This window comes from Thamnophis sirtalis, unplaced genomic scaffold (assembly GCF_051295495.1).
Source record: "Thamnophis sirtalis isolate CommonGarterSnake01/CBP01778 unplaced genomic scaffold, rThaSir2_p1.2 scaffold_1, whole genome shotgun sequence".
NCBI lineage: Eukaryota > Metazoa > Chordata > Lepidosauria > Squamata > Natricidae > Thamnophis > Thamnophis sirtalis.
The window spans coordinates 34,893,236-34,915,865 of NW_028261381.1; the positions used below are offsets into that span (position 1 = coordinate 34,893,236).

Consider the following 22,630-nt stretch of genomic DNA (forward strand, 5'->3'; position numbering starts at 1 on the left):
TGCATAAAAGAAAAAGAAAAATTCATAGAAGAAAAAAAATATGGCAAATAAGCAAGATATTTACAATTTTGAAATTAATTGTTTCCTTAATTAATTAAAGGTACAGAATTGTTTATTATGGCAACTTAAGAAATACATAGTAGTCTTAATTAAACTCTATGCATAATATTGATAATATCACTATTTGTAATTATTTTTTTAAAAAAGAAGCTAAAGAAAAAAATAAAAAAATTAAAAGCATGAAAATAGCATTGCACAATGATTAACTCTCTTCATATTAATAGCATAGATTTAAGAGTTTTTCCTCTGCCAACTTAAATCATGACAATAAAAGAAAGTAGTGTAGTCTCATAAACCTCCAATGTAATTTAATGGAAACTCTGTCAAGCACACATATAACTCTGAGGTGTTTTTCCAAGTAATAAGACATTTCCTCCCCCCCCCCCCCACTTAGCCAGGAACATGCAGGCAATTTTCCTTTTGTAAATCTGTGCTGTTGGAATTTCTGCCAAGTAACTCTGACCTACTCAGCTCATCGGAAAGGATATATTAAGAGCTCTTCTCCTGCCATTGTTATGTGCTTTGTAATTGTGCAAATTACAGTAACAAATGGTTTCCTGTGCATGTAATTATTGAGTCAGCTTAGTGGAATCTTCAGGTCTTTTCCACCTCCAAGAATTCTCTTTGTTTTAATTCCAACTCAGTTCTGATCTGTCTTCTATTGTTACATTCTTTCCTTTGCAAAAGCTTATGCCCAATATTTCCTCCTTTTCCTCCTCCTTTTCCTTTTCCTCCTCTTCCTCCTTTTATCACCATCTTTCTCCTCCTCCTCCTCCTCCTCCTCCTCCTCCTCCTCCTCCTCCTCCCCCCCTCCTCCTCCTCCATCTTGTATACTTTTCTCACATTCTGAACTACTAGGCTATATATGGCTATTGTTCTAATCGCACCATAGCTGTACTGTTTTAATAATATAGTTATTAATTCATCACCGATTTAAAGCCACAAACATCCAACTAGAAGGCATTTGTCTTTTACCTCCTTTGATTATTTGAAAGAAATTGAAAAAAATAAATAAATCTTAAAGTTGGATACTGTGCTAAATTTTGGTAACCAGAGCTGAGTTGATATGAGCGCAAGTTGTTTTGCAATTTAACTTTTCTTATTACTATACTTTGACTGTGCTGGACATGGATCATTTTTTGACGCATTTGGCTAGTATTTCTTGTTAGAAGCTTGTCGTAGAAAACTCTACCAGGCAATAATCCAACTGGAGTAATGATTGATTTTATTAATTGATTTAGTTCATTGCAGTTCCCTCTGTATAAATATGTGTGTACATATATACATGCATTTTTTCTTCAGGATGTTTGGGATTTCTACTCATATTTTATTGGTATTTTCTGTACACTGCCTGGAGGGCCTTATACGTTTAATTAATTATTATGAGTGTATATACAGTATATAATACAGCACAAATATTTATCATGAGAAATATCCCAGCCATTATTTGAAGGGTTTTTGCTTGGTTGTAAAGCACATTTCTTCCTACAAAAAGCAGTAGCTCTGATCTTCAGAGATCCCTGATTTAAAAATGCCTGTAGGTAAGCATGAACTGACACTTAAGAGCAAAAAGACCAAGGATACAAGTATGCAAAATTCAATGGAAGAAGAAGTCTAGGTTTTTAGATGTACATGAAACCTCTCTGATCTGTGACAACTTTATATTCTTCTACAGTACTTGTATGTTGAACTCGCCACCAAGGAAAGACCACATCACCATGCTGGAGACCAGACACCTGCCTTAAAACTTGCTAAGCATGTGAAGGACTTTGCCAGTGAGGTAAAAGTTGCAACCCTTTGGGTTGTCTTGGAGAGACGGATAAACATCTGGTTCTCCTAAAAAGCAACTCTTCAGGTCGTGCTCACTGCGATACTCAAGGTCCCACTTTTATACTTTAGCCTCTATAGAACACAAGTCTCAATATTAATCATACTTTTCCTCCCCTCTCATTTCTGTTTCTTTAGAAAAAATACAGATCACTCTATGACAAACTAAAGGATAAATATGTAACAGTCCCAGATACACCAATCCTCATCAGAGCTAAGAAGGCTTATCTGAATGCCAGTGATGTAAGTGTGTGACAAAAAGAGATACATTTTTAGATAATACATGCTTTCATGCTATAAATATTTAATTGGAGATAATCAATTCTTAATATGTGGCTGTTCGTGATGAAATGTTAAATGAATACAAAAATTATTTAGCAGATGAAATAATAATTACCATATTTTTCAAACTATAAGATGCACCGGAGTATAAGATGCACCAAGATTTTGAAGAGGTAAATTTTTTTAAAAAGGTTTTGCCGTCCCCTGCCCCCAGGAGCACTCTGCAGACCTCCCAAACCCTCTACACACCCTGTTTTTTTGCAAAAAAACAGGGTGTGCAGAGAGTTTGGAAGGCCTGCAGAATGCTCCTGGGGACTAGGGAAGGCAAGAACACCCCCGTCTTTGTGAAAAATGGACCCGTTTTCACTCGTTTTTGCCCTTCCCAGCCCCCAGGAGCACTTTGCAGGTGTCTCAAACTCTCTGTGCATCCATTTTTGCGAAAAACAGAATGCGCAAGGGGGGGGAGGTGTCAGAAGGCCAAAAATGCTGTATTCAGTGTATAAGACGCACCCAGATTTTCACCCTCTTTTTTGGGGTGGGGTGGGGGAGTTTTTGCGAAAAACAGAATGCGCAAGGGGGGGGAGGTGTCAGAAGGCCAAAAATGCTGTATTCAGTGTATAAGACGCACCCAGATTTTCACCCTCTTTTTTGGGGTGGGGTGGGGGAGTTGTGCCTTATGCACTGAAAAATATGGTACCTGAATAGGGATGAAAGTGAATTGTTGCAGAAAACCAGGATTATTTAGAATGTACATTTGGTTTATAATTGGATATCTATCTATCTATCTATCTATCTATCTATCTATCTATCTATCTATCTTTCTTTCTTTCTTTCTTTCTTTCTTTCTATCTATCCCTTCATCTAAAAAAAAAGAATGAAGTAAACAAAAGTATTGTGTAAATTGGAAGGAAAGAAAGATTTGCATTTGCAGTTAAAACTACATTAAATATACGGAAAATTAAGCTGTCAGAATATAATTGGATAATATTGTGTTCAGGTTGGGATTTGTGCCTATTTTTGTCACTGCAAAAGCTAAACAAGTGAAGATAATGTCTGATTCATCCCACATTAGAAGATATAATTCAAGACTATCTCATTAATGACATAGAAATGCATTTCAAACAAATATCTTCTTTTATTTTTTAAACCAGCTGCGCTACAAAGAAACATTTGAGCGAGCAAAGGGTAAATACCACACTGTAAAGGATGCCTTAGATATTGTCTATCACCGCAAAGTCACTGATGATATCAGCAAAGTAAGTATATGGCTTCTTAAACTTGCAATTCTGCCCGACTATAAAACATTCTCAATCTCCATTTAACTGTAAAACCTCCATTTTACAGGGCTTTGTCTTTAAAAGGGTCCAATTGTCCCCCATCCCTCCCACCCACCCACCCAGCCACAGGCAAATGTAATTGTCATTAGGGATCATTACATCAAATTGGGGTTTGGGGAGCTTCCATTAGATTTAGAATACTGCATCAGAGCGTAGATAAGATCTTAAAAAGCAGTAACATCACCTTGCCAACAAAGATCCATATTGCCAAAGCCATGGTTTTCCAAGTAGTAATATATGGCTTGGAGAGTTGGACCATAAGGAAGGCTGAGCGCCAAACAATTGGTGCTCTGAAATTGTGGTGCTAGAGAAGACTCTTGAGAGTCCCTTGAAATCAATGATATGAAATCAGTCCATCCTAAAGAAAATCAATCCTTCCTGTTCTTTGGAAAGGCAGAGACTGAAACTGAAGTCTAAATACTTTGGCCACCAAATGAGAAGACTCTGATGTTGGGTAATATTGAAGGCAAAAGGTGAATGAGGATGAGTTAGTGCCATTAGTGAAATGAACATGGATTTGGGCAAACTCTGGGAACAATGGAGGACAGGGGAACCTGGCAGGCTATGGTCCATGGGGTCACGAAGAGTCAAGTACAACTTAGTGACTGAGTAACAACAACTGTATTGGAAGTTACTTAGCACTGCTTATTTTAATTGTCTTAATTTTGTGATGGCATTACGGACATCCTCACCAGTCTGGTTGGGGTATGGATTTGGTATTCCACAATGCTTCATTTGTCCACCCCACTTCTAGTTTAGTTTTGCTGAAAGAAAGAAATTTCAAGCAACAGAAGTGATTTGTGCCCCCTCCTGGTACTTCCGTCCAGTGCATATTTTTCTTAATCTAGATTGCCTGCATAAAGCAGCTCAGTTTTGTGGATATGTTCTCCTAATAATCTGCTGCGATTGGAAATCGATTTATTAGGGAGCAGGTACCATTGCATTTAGTGGGGCTTTCTTGTGAAAAAACATATATACATTCTGAGAGTGCATTGTGTTTTTTGTTAATTTAATATTATTTATTCATTGTTTGCAAATTCTTTTTTTTAAAGGTGAAATATAAAGAAAAGTACATGAGTGAATTAGGATTTTGGAGATCTATTCCAGACCGGCCAGAACACTACCACCATCGTGCAGTCACCGATGCAGTTAGTACTGTGAGTATTAATTTATTTTGATCACTGGCATCTTGCACATAAATAAGCCTTCCAGAGCAATAGGCATGAGAAAATCTAGGGTGGTTAATTTATGATGCAATTCAAAAGTGGATGATTTTCTATTTTTGCTCATACGCTGGAGAGCTTAGCAGTCATAATGCCACCTGCAAGATTACCAGTAGACTTTCGACTGCATTTTGTTTATGGTCTCAGAATTTAAAATCTGTCAAAACTTCTAAGGTCCATGATAAAGTGTAGTTAAAAGCAAAGGAATAAATTTTTTTAATTAATGGTTTATATGATAGGTGGAATTGAATGGAGAAGAACAGACTCGGGCTCTACTCTGCCAGAATTGAGCAGATGTAAATATTTAAAGGACTTTTCATCGGAGGTTATTTTAGGTTTTCAGTTCTCGTTCAAAGAGTTGCCAAGAGGACTTTGGCATAGATTCAGTTTACATGCCAAATGAAAAAATATACTTCTTTTACCTAAAATCTGCTAAACAGAGTTGAACAATTTAACTGTCTGGTTAAATTAGAGTTTTGAAATTACTTCTTATAGTTAAGTTTTCTCTTACTACTTTGTTTTTGCAGGTTAAATATAAGGAAGATTTAACATGGCTCAAAGGCATTGGATGCTACGCATGGGATACTCCTGATTTTGTCCTCGCAGGAAAGAATAAAGCTCTCTATAGTCCAGTACGTGCATTATTTGTTCCTGTTTAAAGTTGCGATAGGTTGTTTCATAAGGAAGATCTGATTTAGTTTGATAGCGGCAGGATTCTGCATACACAAGGGGAAAGATCTTTGATACATTATTTAGAAATCAATTTAATAATTTTCTTCCTAGTAAACTGGCACAGGTTTGCCTAATGGATTTTTTTTTAGCAACATAAAATTTTACCAGTTTCTACAATACTGGGTCAGGTAATCCACGAGTTACAACCACAATTGGGATCAGGATTTCTGTTGCTACACAAGATACTTGCTAAGTGACTTGCACTCGATTCTACAGCCCTTTTTGCCATGGTTGTTAGATAAATCATTGGAATTGTTCAGTGATTCTAGTCTCCCCCATTTACTTTGTTAGTGTGAAGCCAGCTGAGAAAGCGCAAATGGCTATCACATGTGCTTGTGATGCTGCAACTGTTGTAAATACAAGCTGGTTGTCAAGAACCGAAATTGTGATCATGAGACCATGGAAATGCTGCAACAGTCATAGGTGCAAGGACTGGTTGCAAGTCATATTTTTCAGTGCCATCGTAACTTTGAATGGTCGCTTAATGAATGGTTGTAAGTCAAGGACTACTTGAAATAAATGGGTTGCGTTTTACATAGTATAATAGTTAAAACGTTGGACTGTGACTTGGAAGACCTATGTTCAAATCCATCCTCAATCACAGAGGCTCATTTGGTGACTTTGGGGTAGACACAATCAGCCCAACTTATCTCACAAGATTTTTGTTGTGGGAGAAAATTGGAGGAAAGACAGCAAAGTCAATACCTTGACTCTCTGGAGGAAGGATGGGATATCAATCTAATAAAGAAATAATAATTTTCTGTGAGCCACCCAAATCATGGTGGAATCAGGGAATCTATAAATCTGGTAAATAAGTAAGTAAAAATATCACACAGTTCTGTTTTGGGATGCAGCAGACTAACAAGTGTCCCAGGCTGAAAACATTCAAGGAATGATTTACTGATGTCTCATTTTCATTAGTAATTGTGAAAAGACTGCAGTGTTTCACACATTTATATTTGATCAGTGTTTGATACTGGCTTTTGATTCTTTTAATTGTATCCTTATAACTGTTGTCTATTTGTTTTCAATAGTATAAGTACAAGGAAATAAATGAAAAGACAAAATCCAAGTTCAATCATGTTGTGGACACACCAATTAACAGACATTTTAAACATGCTACTCGGTTGATGGATGCGGTAAGTAGATTAAAAGACTCTTGTAATATAGGAATTGCCCACAACAATTTCACTAAATCTTCCTCAGCACATTAAATTCTTTTGTACTCTCAATGTGCTTAACTAGGTCAGGAAGATTAGTTGGCTGAGAAACTTAAAAAACAAACAAACCTGAATGAATTAACTAATTTATAAGTTAACTAAGAGTGGTTGTGGCACAAGGTTGATTCAGTCTTCCATCCTTCTGGAGTGAGTAAAATAAGGACCCAGATTGTTGGGGACAATATGATGACTCTGTAAACTATTTAGAAAGGGTTGACAAGCTCTATGAAGTGATATATAAATCTAAGTGCTATTTCTATTGTTAATCCTCAGAAGGTTAAATATAGCTCAAAACTAACCTACTCATGCCCCAAATAAATTCCAATCTCCAGTCAGACTTTCATCTCATAGAGATATAGAGGTTCAGAGAATTAATACATTTTACCTACCCAGTTCTTCAAGGTAGTTGGAGAAAAGGATAGCTAAACAAGCAAGTATCTTCATTTCAGACCTTGCTCCCAATATCTAGCAGCATAGAATGCACATCTTAAGCACTGGTTGGCAGCAATACCCAAATCGTACCAACAGTTAATTGCCTGGACAAAGGAAAGATGCTACAAAGCCTTCTTAAAGGTACTTTAAGAAGGTGATTTGTGGCGGGAGGGAGTCCGGTTAGGGTAAGATAAGTGTACACTGCTACAATCACCCATAAAGAGATTTGACTGGATTAGAAGTTGACTAACGATTTTGTGAAAGGGACTAGTGTTCTAAAAACAAGTAGGAATAAATAGCAATATCTAGAGAGCTTAGATGAAATAATATCTTCAAGATTCCTTGATTGGCGTCACATGCATAGAAATAAGGTTAAGAAGGTGCATGAAAAACACACAATGAATTTTCTTTAAAGAAATCCTGGACATATGAGATTTGGTATGAAAAGAGCTTGAGGTTTCTTTGTGATAGTGCCCTATTTTGTTTTATAAAAGTAAATCCAACCATAAAAAACTAACTAGTTTATATTAAGATGCAACTTAAAGAGAATTGGACGTGTGGAAGGAAGGAAGAAAGTTAAGAAATTTGGGAACAGTAGTAGGATCTCCCTAAGAAGTCAACTTGGAAGATGTGAATATCCAACCACAAGCTAGATATTCTCATATTTGATATAAAATAATGTTTGAATCAATCAGAAAAATTTTACGCATATAAGGAATAGAAAATGATTTTATAAACTCCTATAATAATAATAATAATAATTGTTTAACACAGAGAAAATGAGAATTCACCTTGTTTCCAAGATGCATCTATGTTTTAGGGTCACTTTATTTCTGCTGAATACATAATTTTTCTTTTGCTTGATATATAAATCAAGTTAATTTTCCAACATTTGCAGCTATGAAGTAAGTATATTTCAAGTCAATCTGATACAGGCCAGCAAAATTAATTGGTGCTGTAGTATGCCAAATTCTGCTGTCAGTTGAATATGTTCTATATTTTGCTATGTGTCCTTAATGGTTTAAGTCCAGATTATTAGTTTGGACCTATATAACAAGCATTTATACACTAACTGCATTAGTCATAATGCAGTTGAATTTAGTATTTTGATTAATTTGAATTGGAAGACATGCTGCCGACTCTGAAGTTTTAATTCTGTATCTTTAACATTGACATTGACATTTAACATAATCCATTATTCAGGCTGCTTTCTGATTAGAGCAGCGTAGCACTGTTCTGTTTAAATTTATAAGATTATGTTGTGTTTTAAATATATGTATAACTAAAAAAAGTTTTGCATAGTTGACACATCACTGTTAACATTTATGCCTCTCCATGTATTACTTCATGATGCTGCTTTGAGCAGAAATTGTACAAATCAGAGTATGAGAAGAAGAAGGATAAGTATTCCTTGGTGGTGGATGATCCTAAAACCTTGCTGGCCAAATGGGGAGGAGAGTTAAGCAGTCAGGTACTGTTGGCCAAAGTTGGTCAAGACATCCAAAATGTGGCTGCTATCATTTGTGGATGTCCATTTTTACATGTCTGAAGTGTCGCTAGTCCGCTATAACAGGTGTGATTCGGGATATTCAAAATGTTATGTCTTTCATGTACTGAAAACTATCTGTACTTCGCCACCCAAAATTGCTCAGTAGCTTTTTGAGTGAGCCTGTCCATATTCTGTGTTCTCATAAATTATGTCCCAATGGATGAGGATGACTTCTCTACTACATTTCAATAAGAATGTTCTTCTTATTAAAAGGGCAGCCCTGGGTGCGGGGATAGCTCTTTTGGTTTCCGCTGTTCAGTTATTCAGTTATAACATTATTTATGATGCTGCCTACAGCACATACCATTCATTGGTGTGATTTTTGAGAACACATGAGTAGTTCAAAGGCCTAAATCTCACTATCTGGGATCTAGAGCTCTTTTTGTTGTCTTCATGAGTCTTTTCTTTTTTGTGCTTCGTTGCTGTTTGCATGAACAGAATAAATATAAGTCTAGTGCCAAGTTGTTCCTACAACGGGGGTGCAATGAAATTCTGCGACCAGATATGCTGACAGCATTGTACAACACATATCAGTGGAGTCAGGTAATGTTTTGTAGTAGTAGTAGTAGTAGTAGTAGTAGTAGTAGTAGTAATAGTAGTAGCAGCAGCAGCAGCAGCAGCAGCAGCTGATGTAGTAATGGTAGCAGTAGTAGCAGTAGCAGCAGTTATAGTGGATTGATAGTGCTGATGTGACAGTAGTGAATGTTGAAGGATGTAATTAAAAATCTGCATATATAATAGTCTCTGCATATATAATAGCCTTTAATAGACATTAAACCTCTGTACAATGCACACCACAGAATACAGTGAATTGACTGAAGAAGGCTTTGTCCAATAAACATAAAAACTTCGTTAAAAGAGTGGAGTTGATTTTGAATGTTGACATTATTTGCTACATATCAGAGCAAAGACAATGAATGGGAGGAAACTACTATGGGTCTCTCTTTCTACACATAGGTCAAAACTACATCTGTCTGTGACACATACAGGTATGAGTAGGAAGAAATATCAAGTATCTTTTAGGTCTCATTTTCCATGCCTATCATCATGATAGACATCTGGCTAGCAACCATATCCCCCTATTGGCTATATAAAATGCTATTTTAGATCATTTGTTCCCTGCAAATACAAATAGATGCAATTTATTTCAGTCTCCTGATTTTTACCTTCATCAGGATAACTTGCATTGTACCAGCTACAATATTTATTCTTCTTTTGGGGGAGAGACTAGTCACAGAAATTATTGTTCTTTATTTGGAAAGCCTTCTCAGTTTTTGTTAAAATTTGGGAAGGGAACATCTGGCCAACATAGATTCTCCATTTTGCACATGATAGTCATTGTTTACCTGTTCTAATACAAACATCCCCTTCATTCTCTAAACAAGTTCAAACTGGCATAGCTGCATCCAAGAGCTTGGACATTCATATTTAGGGTTTCATAATTCAGGCCTTCAGCTTTCTATAAGCCCAATTCTAAAAGGAGATATCAGTCATTTTTAATCTTTTCTATCATGTGCAGCTACCTGAAAATTAAATCTTTCTGCTCCCATTTAAACTCCAAACCTTGAATTCACAAACAAATCATGTTTGGAAGTAAAGCAGCATTGATATTTGTGAACAAAATATTCATTTTATCTAAATCTAGATTATGCTACAATAATCTTAATTGATTTACAGGAATCAAGGAATATTATGATGCCAAACTTTATTATTTACTTGCCCTAAAATTGATAGATTGTTTTCTTTACACGTAAATAGTTTTAGATTTGGAATGTTAACTAATCTTAGAATTAAATTCAGTCTCCCTGCATCTAGTCTACACACATGCTTTATTTATGGCATTGATACGTCAGCAATCTCTTAGTATATGCTGTCATTGTTTTGTATACGCGCAATTCTTTGTGCATGAATTTGTGTCTTTGGGCATGCATTTGTTGTTGTTGTTTTCATTATAATGCATAAACAAAAATGGTTATGTTTTCACTCTTGTCTTTATACCATTTTAAGAGGTCCTGGTATTCTACGTATAACTAAATAGAAGGTTCCCTGAGGTTCCCCTATAATAATATTTATGTCTACTGCTCAAAATAAGTAATATATTTATAGATATTTTAAAAATATCTGTACAATTAATAGTTTCAGTATTTTCCCTTCTGCTATAATTATGAAGTATTGTTTGGATTTGCAATTAATCTGATGTTTCAAAATAAAAACAAAAAATAATTTAGGAAGTTCAATTCCAGTATTTTTTTTTACTTAATATACAGTTGTAATATTGGCCAACAACTCCTAATTTTTGTGGGTTCAGTGGTCCTGAATTCATTCATACTCTTATATACAGCCCAGAGTCTGAGTGGATTGCAACAGAAAGGAAACACTATAAAATAAATAAATCAATATTTAACAAATTCTTAAATTTACGTTCTAAAAGATGCAACTTACTTACACTGGTTATTCATTGTAAGAGATCCTTCCAAGCGCAGCCCATGTTTTCATCTGCTTGGGTGAAAAGCTGCTAATTTACTCCTTTTATTTATCATGTTCACATCCTGTCCCAGGAAGGATATATGGGATTATCTCATATCCATTCCCATATCAAGGTGGTGGGAGGGTTAGAGATGATGATTCACAGTAGTCAGTCCAAGTTACATGGCTGAGAGGTGACTTGAATGTGTGCTCTGCAGGTTTTTTTTTGCATCTCGTTGGCTTCCTTTGAATTCAGCATAACCAAAAGACACCTAACTGACATTTCCGTTGTGTGGGCTTCACTCCCCACATAGACAGTTTCAGTTGACCTCTATGCAGCTGTTGATAGTCAGCAGGCTAATTCTAGCTCCCTTTTGAAAAGGTGTATTGGCGGTGTTTTTGTTGCTGCCATTCCATATCGCTGTTATTTGTTTTTCCTTCTACAGTACAAGTACAAAAGGCTGTATGAAAAGCAGAAGGACAAATTTACGAGTATTGTGGATACTCCAGAACATCTGAGGACTACCAAAGTCAACAAGCTAATCAGTGATGTAAGTGCTGAGATTTGAAAGAAGTGGTGTCAAGCAACTTTTTTTATTATTGTTATTTTGGGAGAGATAGGAAATGAATCAGTAGTGGCTCTCTGACTGAAAATTCTCAAATTAAATGGTAAGTTTAAAGATAAATCAATGATGGGTTTGGGTTTTTTTAATGTGTTCTGGAGAAGATATGGGTCACATATCTTCAAGAAGATTGGTGTCTCTTGAGTTCTTGGCTTCCCCTCAGTTTTGTTTCCATAACAAACTTCTCAGACTGAGAAATAGTGACTAGTCAGTAACCTTCCTAATTAAGAGATTTGAGATCAAATACACTTGTCAAACACACCAAATGATAAACTATATCATCAAGTATAAAATGTTCATTGACTGGTAGCAGACCTGAATGATGCAAAATCCGATGCCAAAAGCTAATTACAATTCCATGTTTTTGTTTTTGTTGCCCTATATATATGTATGTGTGCTGAAAATATAGGCAATTTTCTCTACAGATGTCCTCAAGAAGACTTTAAGTTGGATAATTAAGAGAGTGCTATCAACTGCAATCATTCATGTCTGATAGCTAAGATACAGTATAGGGTGTTCAGTTACCATGCTATCACCCACTTTCTTCATTCTGACCTATGTATGTTCTGTGCATGCAAATGATTGTTTCATTGGCTTGATAGTTCAAATATAGGAGATCAAACAAGCCAATTTTAATATTGTTGTGATTGTAGATGCAATCTTCATGTTTGTAACTTGTTTGTCCTTCCCTCCCCCTGAATTGTGAGCCGCCCTGAGTCCCCTCAGGGAAAAGGGCGGCATACAAATAAAGTAAATGAAATTTGTATGTCTTATTTAGACAGATCTAGATGAGAGTAGTGGACATATCACTTGTTTTGCTTGGACTGGACTGGATAGTTGCATTTTTCAAGCCACTCATGATATCCAAGAGGAGATAACTAGGGAATGAAGAGAGGTTGGACATTTTGGGGGTGACTTTCTAATGGAAGTGTGTGTGTGTGTGTGTGTACACGAACATGCACACACATCTTTTCATGTGACAACACTGAAGAAATGACACTTGGCTACAATGTAAAGTAATGAGTATACAGCTTGTATAACAGTGTAAATGTGTTGTCCCCTCAAAATAATGCAACATACAGTCATTGTCTAAACTGCTGGCAAGATATACTTAAATTTTTACAAAATGTGAGGGAATGTACTCACTTCTGTGATATGTGATATATTGTATGTCTGTATATGTATGTATGTATGTATGTATGTATGTATGTATACACACACACACACACATATATATATACATATATATATACACAGAGACATACAGTAACTACATGTGCTATTTTTCTTTTATGTTAGATTCTTTATAAACTGGAATTCCAGAAAGCCAAACCAAAGGGCTATACCAGCATTCACGATACTCCCATGATTCTCCACGTACGGAAGGTCATGGACAGAATAAGTGAAGTAAGTAATTTTTTACAATTGTATCCTTCTAATGAAGTGCCCCTCGTGTGTAAGACTATTTATTTCTATGCTTTGGATTTAGGTTATGTTGTTGTAAATATATAGTCAACCTTAAATAGTTGTCTGCAAACCAGCCTAGCATAAATACATGAATAATGCTTTTGGGATAGCTTTGATTCTATCTTTCCTTATGTAGGTAAAACATTCATCTTCTGTTTTTCCAACAGCTGAAATACAAAGAACTCTATGAGCAGAACAAATCTCACTGCAATGTGGTATCAGATTCAGTTCACATTAAAACTGCTAAGCAGGCTTACAAAGTGAATAGCAATGTAAGTTCGTCCTTCCTTCCTTCCTTCCTTCCTTCCTTCCTTCCTTCCTTCCTTCCTTCCTTCCTTCCTTCCTTCCTTCCTTTCCCATCTAAACGTTGTCATTGGTGACTAAGGCTTCCAAAGGAAACTAGGAAAGCAGGGTTCCCAATTCCCACTCTCTTGAACATTTGAAGAACCCACTTGTCATATTTTAATAAAAATCCAGAGTCAAAATATTCATGTTCCTCATGCTATTTTCAGAAGTACGAAGATGGGCTCACACCATCTTGTTGAGTTACATTCCTCATAAAGAAAGGGAGGCAGTATAGATTCCCAGGATACAACTTTCTTGGAGAATCTTATGCAACCCAGAAGTTATAAATGAAGATGCCATCATTTAACAAATAGAATCCTGGCAATTAGCTTTTGTGTCCTCCCAAAAAGAGAACTGACCACCTGGACAAGCTGTGTATTTCTATTCTTGGGTAAAATCTAAACTGGTTTTATCTTTTTCCATCAATCTTTTGTAACATCATAAAAATGGCTCATTAAATCTATAAGGAGCTAAATTGGATGACTTTTAGACATAGATGTGTGATTTGCCCAATTACACCATGACGTAGACACATCACTCTTCTATGGAGTTTACATCTGTCCCAGGCTAATATTCTTATTAATCATGTCTGTTGATTGGTTGATGGATTAACTATTCAGCAAACTACAATAACCTTTTTAAATTCTAAAGAACACTTTGATTATATGTTTATATTTCTTATTAAATAGCTGGATTACAAGAAGAAATATGAAGCAACCAAAGCTCACTGGCACTGGACCATGGATAGACCTGACTTTATCCAAGCCGCTAAGACATCCTTGCAACAGAGTGATGTAAGCAACTGAGAAAGAAAACTTACTTTTTTCCCTGATGGAATAAGACAATTTGTTGATATTTAGAATAAACTAGATACTTTTCAGTTTTTGCTGTTGTTGCTATTATTCCTTCTTTCTTTGCAGTACGAATACAAGCTTGACCGAGAATACCTCAAAGGATGCAAGTTGTCTGTAACAGATGACAAAAACACAGTGTTGGCATTGCAGAATGCAATCTTGTCAAGTGATGTGAGTATTTTAAAATCTTTTCTATGGAAACTTTTATCACTTTTGACCATTCTTGCTAAACAGAAATAAAACATAAATGTAATCAAATGTGTTTGCAGTATTTACAAATAATGGTTTGTAAATATGTTTTATAAATAAGGAACTGTCTATATTCCTAGATGCTACTTTAATAATCCTTAGGTCCTTGGTTAGGAACTGAATTATTGTTTTCACCAGTTTTAGTCTTGATTCCAACTGTAGACACAATAATAATAGAGACAGCTGAAATCCTCTCTCTGGTTGGCCATCCAACTCTAGTTAATACTATCTCACTGTAGGCTACCTTATCTTCAGGACTAACATTAAGTTCTATAGTGTCCCCAAAAGATTAACTGACCCCAATTGATTTTACATCTTTTATTGACCTCCAGACTTTGCTGATCCCCTTTTGACCCCCAGCCATTTATGAATACTTGAATACTCCCATCAATCCTTGGGGATCAGTATTGACCACTTTGGGGGACCCTGGTCTAGATGAATGCCTGCACCATGTTTAAACAAAGATTTTGTAAGATTAATGTCCCATCACATCCTTCTCCTAAGTTCTATTAGGTCAAGAATTGTTCAAGGTTACATTTTGAGTTCAGAAACATCTTAGAGTTGCTTAAGCTTCAGTATAAGATTTCTCTATCCTGGGTTTTTAATAGCTAAGAGAAGAAAACAATATGCTTACTGTTGGTAATCTCATTTGTGGAATCCTGTTGATGATTGTTGCTTGAAAACATGTTTCCCCCCTTTTTAACTTCTCAGTTAAAATATAAAGAGAAGCACAACAAGGAACGGGGAAGCATCCTTGCTGTTCCAGACACTCCCCAGATCCTTCTTGCCAAGATGGTTAGCTCTCTTGTGTCTGAGGTAACTTACTTTTTCATTTTTTGTTTTGCAATTATTTGGCTTCAGAATATCTTCTTCCAAAAGATAAGTGATTTCCAAAATATTTTGTTTGTCTTTTGATAAACAGAACAAATACAAAGAGCATGTGAAGAAACACCTCCCACATGGTTCTTTCACAACATTGCCAGAAACACGGGATACTGTTCATGTCAAAAAAGTCACCAGTAATGTTAGTGAGGTAAGCTACTTCTGCATCATTTTATCCACATTACAGATGGTCGGTCATTGGCCTTTGCTGTGTTTGTGAGTGAAACTATAATTTTTCCACTGTAAATTATAACTTAGTGTTTTCTGAAAGGTATTCTTTATCATAAGTTCTTTCAACTGTTCAAATATTCAGAATCTACAAAGGCTTAACATGTTGTGGAGTGTGTACTTACAATTGTTGAAAAATCTGGAAAGTGTTCCTCTCATTTGAACTGCCATGATTTAAAAACTTGCTTATGAACACAATAAAAGAATTTTAAGTACTTTGAAAATTTAGAAAGAAGATAGAAATGAGGGCGAGAAGAAAATATGACTAGGAATTAAGAACAGATGTGGTGTTGCATGTATAATTGATGGTACCGACTTTATTATTTTATGTCAATTCAGTAATATGGCTGCCCTTTGAATCCAATCAATAATGCAAACTGTTTGAGAATATAAAGGAAAATGACAGCAGAAATAAAGAGATAAGACTTATTATTGTACCAGCATACACTCACACATCCTTTTTTCCAGATAGCAGTGTTTTTAATCTGTCTTTCTTATTTTAAACATCAAAAGGTTTTCAATGGAGAATAATAAGTATAACTTTCTATCCCAAACAGACAAATTATAAAAAGAAATTTCAAAAACAAAAAGGCAAGTCAGATTATTCTGTCATGGTGGAACCTCCTGATGTGAAGCACGCCATGGATGTGACAAAGAAACAGAGTATTGTAAGTTATTTCTGCACTTTCTTCCTTAACAAATAATATGTGATCTGTTGTTAGATGCAGAGCCATTTCAGTGTATTGTTAATATTTGGAATTAAGATATCATGATTTAACCAAGATACGTATATAAATGAATGTGAAACTAATAGTCTCCAAGCAAGGAAAATAGCCCTGGTGGTCTCTAAGCTTGGTTGTTGTTGTTGTTGTTGTTGTTGTTGTTGTTGTTTTTGCAAACATTTCATTACCCAAACTAGGTAACATCATCAGTGCTAGTTTGGGTAATGAAATGTCTGCAAGAAAACAACTAAACTCAGAGAGCACCAGGGACTCCTCACTATCAGTCTCCTTTACAAACAAATCAGAGGTGGGTTTGTCCCTGATCAGGTGAACCAGTAATGGCAGTGGCAGGAGGATCCGCCCACGCGCCCAGACACTTCTGCGCATGCACAGAAGCTTATGTGCATAGTCAGAAATGTCCTGCATGCGCACAAGCGAACCGGTAGTAAAAAAATGGAAACCCACTACTGAAACAAACCTACTTTACCGGTTAGCCACTGAAATGGTAAAATGAAAGGAAATCTAAGGAGAAACATAGAAAGTAAGTGTAGTGATAGTAATAATAATTATGCTAATTATTAGGAAAATGACTTTATTTGTTTTTTGCATTTCTGAACTGCCCATCTTCTTGAAGAGGTAGCAGTATACTTACCTCTCCTCCTGAAAATGAGTTCCACTTTGGAGGATAAAGCTTACCTTGGTTTCATTATTACACATATATGATAAGATTCTGATGGATATCACGATAATTTGATTTCTCAATTCCTGGAAAGATTTGTTTAATTCCAGAGTGCTTAATGCCCCATATAATTAATTTGAAAATAAGTGTTTTAACATTTTAAAGAAAGATTTGAGCATGAATGGCATGGTTTTTAGAGTATACACTGCCCTAAATTTTAGGTGTATTTCAAGCATGATAGATGCAAACCGGTGGGTGGGTGGGGTGGGGGTGGGGGGCTTCCTTCAATCTACTTTGAGTTTCTTTATAATTTCATTTTAAAGAATAAATATATGAAATTATATTCTGCAGATGAAAATGAAAAGCCTAGTTTATGTTTCAAAAGTTAGTTCTATCTCTGGCCTTTATCCTATCCCAGAAGCCTTCCTAAATACTGGCCATTACAACATCCTGGACCAGAGCTGAATTTCCCAGTACTGTACTATTAACTCTGCTTTCTAAACATTCTGGGAGGTTGTGCTGAGCAGAGATAGAGGGGAGGCATTAACTGTTCATCCAATCAAAAGCAAATACATGGTTTCCAGATGTGAGAGAAGGGACAACAATTGTGAAGATATGTGTGTATGGAAGCAACAAGAAAATTGCCTCTCTCCAATGACTTTTCCCAAGGCATCACTCTTCCTTCTTTGGCAGAAGCAAATGGCTGTGAGGAAAAAAAAAACCCAGAGCAGATGTAATCATGCCTCACAATATCTCCATCCTTATTGATCTGAGTTGGGCATAAAGGTCTCCATGCCCATGATAGCTTCCATAGATGACTACATTTGCATCACCCCTCTCCATTTCCCCATTCTCCCTTTTGCTAAGCATTCATATATAAATGGTGATTTTATCCTGCCCAGAGCAAACCAAATGGCAAAATATTAGCTGATTTTCATCCTTCTGTTGTCTTTTCTAGTTAAAAAAATAATTTTAAAAATATCTTCTTTTCTAGTTAAAAAAATATTGTGTTTATCATTGATCTGCCTCTTCCTTTCACTTAATGTAGGTTGGATATAAAAAAGATGCCAAATCACAGCTCCATTATACCAGTGTGGCAGATCGACCCGATATTATGAAGGCCACGCAAGTCTCCCATTTAGTCAGCGATGTGAGTTCAAATCAATGTAACTGCTTCATGTTATTTTCATTTTTGTATGTAGAATGCAACATTGATTGGTTTTCAAATGTCTGGCTTGATCTTAGATTGAATACAAAGGCAAAAGTCGCAAAGATGCTGGAGTAGGAGTCACCATGCTTGGGCGTCCAGATATTGAGCTTGCCAAAGAAGTGTCCAAACTAACCAGCCAGGTACGAACAGCAAATAATTTACAACAATAGGAGCATCTGACACAGGATTTCCACACCTAAAGTAATCAGTAGAGTTGTTTATGAGTTAAAGAATCCTGTCACTGTGTATAGCATGTGAATTCAGCTTTTCATACATAAAAGGGTTAGTTCTGTGTTGTAGACATCCTAGACATGCATGGGCCGCCCTTAATCTTTGATTAATCCTGGGCTTAGTCTGGGCTTCCAAACATTAACACTGAATATACAGAAGAAATCTGGATCCCAATTTCAGAAGGCTTGACTAGCTCAGTGACGATTTTACCTTTAAAGTGAATTATTTAAAATGAATTCTTCCTATTCAGATGAATATGTACTGAATGGTAAAGAGTAAAGCTACCTCAGCGTTCATTTTGGGCAGACATCCAACTTTAAATTTACAGAACATTTTAAATGTCGCAGGAAAAATTTATTCGAGGTTTAAAAATTAGATTTGCTGTATTAAAATTTCTAAAGCAAAACATCGAACAAAGGGTAGGTTTCCAACTTCAAGTTTGTCTATAAACTAATTGGAAGAGAAGGACATCTTATAGAAGTGAGTATGAAGCTATTTTTATTGATAAAATATTTATTGCTTTTTACAAAACTCTCATCTATGGTTTTCATATGACAGTTGTTCCAGAAAATACCATAGTCATACCACACTCCTGGATTTGAGATAACTCTCTAGAAATAAAAAATACAAACACAAACAAAGCATAATGGCAATTTCCATTATTATCAAATATGTGTATGCAGATATATACACAAGTTATACAGATACATATGTTTGTGTGTACATCTACATGTTTGATGGAAGCTACAATCTAATATAGGCAGAATCTAGACCAAAAAATTGAATACTACCTAATTAAAACCAATAGCCAGCAAAGTAAATACTTACTTATAAAATAGATTTTAATAGGCTTAAAGATGTCTGGACATCAACTCCCAGAATTCCTCAACCAGCATGCTGGCTGCTGAATTTTGGGAATTGAAGTCCAACCATCTTTATTATTTATTATTTATTATTATTATATAGTCACCATTTTCTATTCTCAGTGAATACATGACCCACAAAATACTGTACAACCTATTTAGATATAATTATTACTCCCCCAACTTTCTGTTAAGTAAATTTGGTATGCCATATATTACTAGTACAGGATTTTTAAAGCAATAGTTACCAGCTCCACATTTTTTTGCAATAAATATTTTGATGTGTTTGTCTTATTTCCATTCCCCATCTATTTGGGATTTCTGACAAGATATTTGCTTGAAAACCTACAGTTATACTCAAAGATTTTCTAGCATAATACTTGGATATTTCTACTTTGCTGAAACTGTGCTTTATTGCTTGTATAAATGATTTATTTTCAATAATTTGGTACCTTACATTTTAGTGTTGTTACTAATTAACATCAACTGTTTGTCCTCCATCAAACTTTGAACAAGTGGTGAGCTTCCAAATCATACTGCTTCTATCCTATGAGACATCTCCATCAAGAAAAGGAATGGATGATGCCTACATTTCTGTCTTAGCTCTTTGCTTTGTGTCATTGCAGGTTGGCTAACCTAATCTTACTATCTTGCTATGCTTTGTAGGTCACATACATTAAAGGATACTTGAGGGGCCATGGGGCAGCATCGTATGATACACCCATGATGAGGCATTTTAAAAAAGCTAACACCCTAAGTAGTCATGTAAGAAGGATTTAAAGTGTCTGTCCTTTTCAGCTTTTCACATTTTATGAATTTTGCAAAATGTTCTTTGGCACATAAAATCGAGCCTGGATTGCCAATGGGATGCTCTTTTTAAAAAAAATGAAAATCTCGTGAAGTTTACTTTTTTTTAAAAAAAATCTCCCTTTTCTTTCTTATGCAAAATTGCTCATGAGAGTTCAGTATTGAAATGGAGATTGAATATTTGTTCAAATCTAATAATTTTAGAAGGTACAGTTAGTGCATTTAAAGTGCAAGCCTGGTCTAATGAATGTTGTGGTGCTTTAACTAAAACACACATAGTAAAATGCGTAAAAAAATGGCCATTCACTATGGAGGCAGAGCTGAGACAATAAGCAAGCATTCCCAATAGTGATCTTACCTTATTGTCTTCAACCAGGCTATACAAAACATTGAGTTTTGAAGAAAGGCTTCTGGAAAATAAAGCCAGAACTGTATCTTGACTAATTTCTAATTGCTGCTATTTGCTCTCAAGTATTTCCTGTTTATTTTCACCACTCCCTCTTAAGAATCTCTTACTATCTGCCTTCTCCAAATTGGCTCCTTCCATTGAGATGGCTTCCAAGTACTGTCAGCCCCAGCCAGCATGGTCAGTGGTGAAGGATGATGGGAATTGTAGGCCTAAACCTTAGGAAGGACATACATTGGAGAGGACTTTTGGACATAAGGAAAAAAGGGAGATGTTTCCTTTCTTGCTTACCTTTCTGTATGTTGCATGCAGTCACAGGCATTCTTCTGTGCTTGTGACAAAAATCAGTTCTTTGTACAGAAAGATGATAAGCCATCTTATCCTTGTAATAATACACTCTTATTAAGCTTATTTAGTCTTTTATTGAAGAAAAAGCAACTTTTGACTCTTGGAAAGTTAATGGGACTAATAATCTTTTCTTGGAAAAAAAATCCAATACTCTTGTCAGATTTATAGACGTTCATATGATACATCATTTGTTTGTGTGGATGTTTCTATACTTTTGACTGTGCAGAAGTTCAACATATAATCTTTCAAGGAGTTATTTGTCATCTATACTGTCATGTCACCAGTTACATCACTGTTATGGTTAATCTGCATGTCATTTCTTATGTTGTTGTTGTTTGTCTGTTTCCTGTGTTGTCCATTTGCCAATAGAAAACAGAATTGGAAATCCTTAGTCAAAGTCCACATACATAGCATTGGATGTAGTTAAAAGTTTTCCCTGGTCATGTGTCAGATCTGTCATTGTGAAAATGTCTTTGTTTCTCTCAAATGCATCAGTTCACATGTGATTCTTTGTATGTTTCTCAAGGAAATCTAACCAGAAGGATATTAACTGAATGTCACCAGCATTTTTATCAGTCTAGTTTAAAAGTGAAACTATCCAGCATGATGGATACAGAATAGAAATAAAAAATCATGGAATGTGAGTTGAAAATGCACTATGGTATCTTTGATTTTATGATGATAGACTGACTTTACTTCTTTATAATGTGTTGCTTCCTAGCATGATCAATTCCTTTCATCAGTTATGGCAATCAGCTCTTGCAGACAGAGTTAAGCCCATCTTTTAAGACTATTGTACATTTACTTTATATTTAAACTCTATAGTCTAAATAAATTTAAAATGCCCTTAGTTGTGGCCTGATGATGCCATTATTTTTATAATTTGTGACGTCATCTACTAAACAGCTAATATATTTCCTATTTTCTGACTTTGTTTAATAATAATAATAATAATAATAATAATAATAATAATAATAGTACTAAACATTTAGAAATTAATAATCTTGTTTATCTAGAAAGTTATATTACTTAATGTAAGTACAATATTATGTAATATAAATACAATATGCAAGTTCTACTAAAAAAAAAGCTGAGTTGAATATAATTATATTGGGATGAAAGCAAGCTGGCTGAATTATTTACATGATTAGAAGCAGACTATCCATCAGTGGGTTCAGATAGATTGCTTTAAATCTAATAAGAAAAACATCTCAGCAGAACTTTAATTTTCAGTTGCTTTTTAAAAACAATCTAAAAGGCTATCACTTCTCTTAAAACCGATAATTTGGGCATCAACTATGCCAGGTGAAAACTTTCTTGGTGGTAGTAGGATAAATAATGACCTTCCATACGGGAAATCTTAGGAAAGTTATTGTCTTATTTTATTGATAATTATTCACCATAATCGGATGTAAAATGCTCTTTGATATTTTCAAATAAAAGCAAGACATAAACACTTTAAAAATCTAGCTACACCAATAGAAGAGAATATTTGGTACCCTCTGAGTTTGCAGACATTTCATCACCCAGCTAGGTAACACCTTCAATATTAGAAGGGAAATGGTGATTAATGTACATAAACAGAGAG

At 35.3% G+C, this 22,630-nt stretch overlaps 1 protein-coding gene across 1 annotated transcript in view; it reads left to right on the forward strand.

Moving 5' to 3' along the window:
- The window catches only part of NEB (nebulin), a 221,952-nt gene that overhangs the window by 159,742 nt on the left and 39,580 nt on the right, over nt 1-22,630 (forward strand). The window contains exons 143-160 of the mRNA XM_087710553.1: nt 1,736-1,840; nt 2,026-2,130; nt 3,321-3,425; nt 4,559-4,663; nt 5,257-5,361; nt 6,496-6,600; nt 8,480-8,584; nt 9,101-9,205; nt 11,575-11,679; nt 13,051-13,158; nt 13,386-13,490; nt 14,253-14,357; nt 14,484-14,588; nt 15,378-15,482; nt 15,589-15,699; nt 16,334-16,444; nt 18,226-18,327; nt 18,423-18,527. Of these exons, the coding sequence (XP_087566679.1) occupies nt 1,736-1,840; nt 2,026-2,130; nt 3,321-3,425; nt 4,559-4,663; nt 5,257-5,361; nt 6,496-6,600; nt 8,480-8,584; nt 9,101-9,205; nt 11,575-11,679; nt 13,051-13,158; nt 13,386-13,490; nt 14,253-14,357; nt 14,484-14,588; nt 15,378-15,482; nt 15,589-15,699; nt 16,334-16,444; nt 18,226-18,327; nt 18,423-18,527 (1,902 nt within the window). The remainder of the gene's footprint in view (nt 1-1,735; nt 1,841-2,025; nt 2,131-3,320; nt 3,426-4,558; nt 4,664-5,256; nt 5,362-6,495; nt 6,601-8,479; nt 8,585-9,100; nt 9,206-11,574; nt 11,680-13,050; nt 13,159-13,385; nt 13,491-14,252; nt 14,358-14,483; nt 14,589-15,377; nt 15,483-15,588; nt 15,700-16,333; nt 16,445-18,225; nt 18,328-18,422; nt 18,528-22,630) is intronic.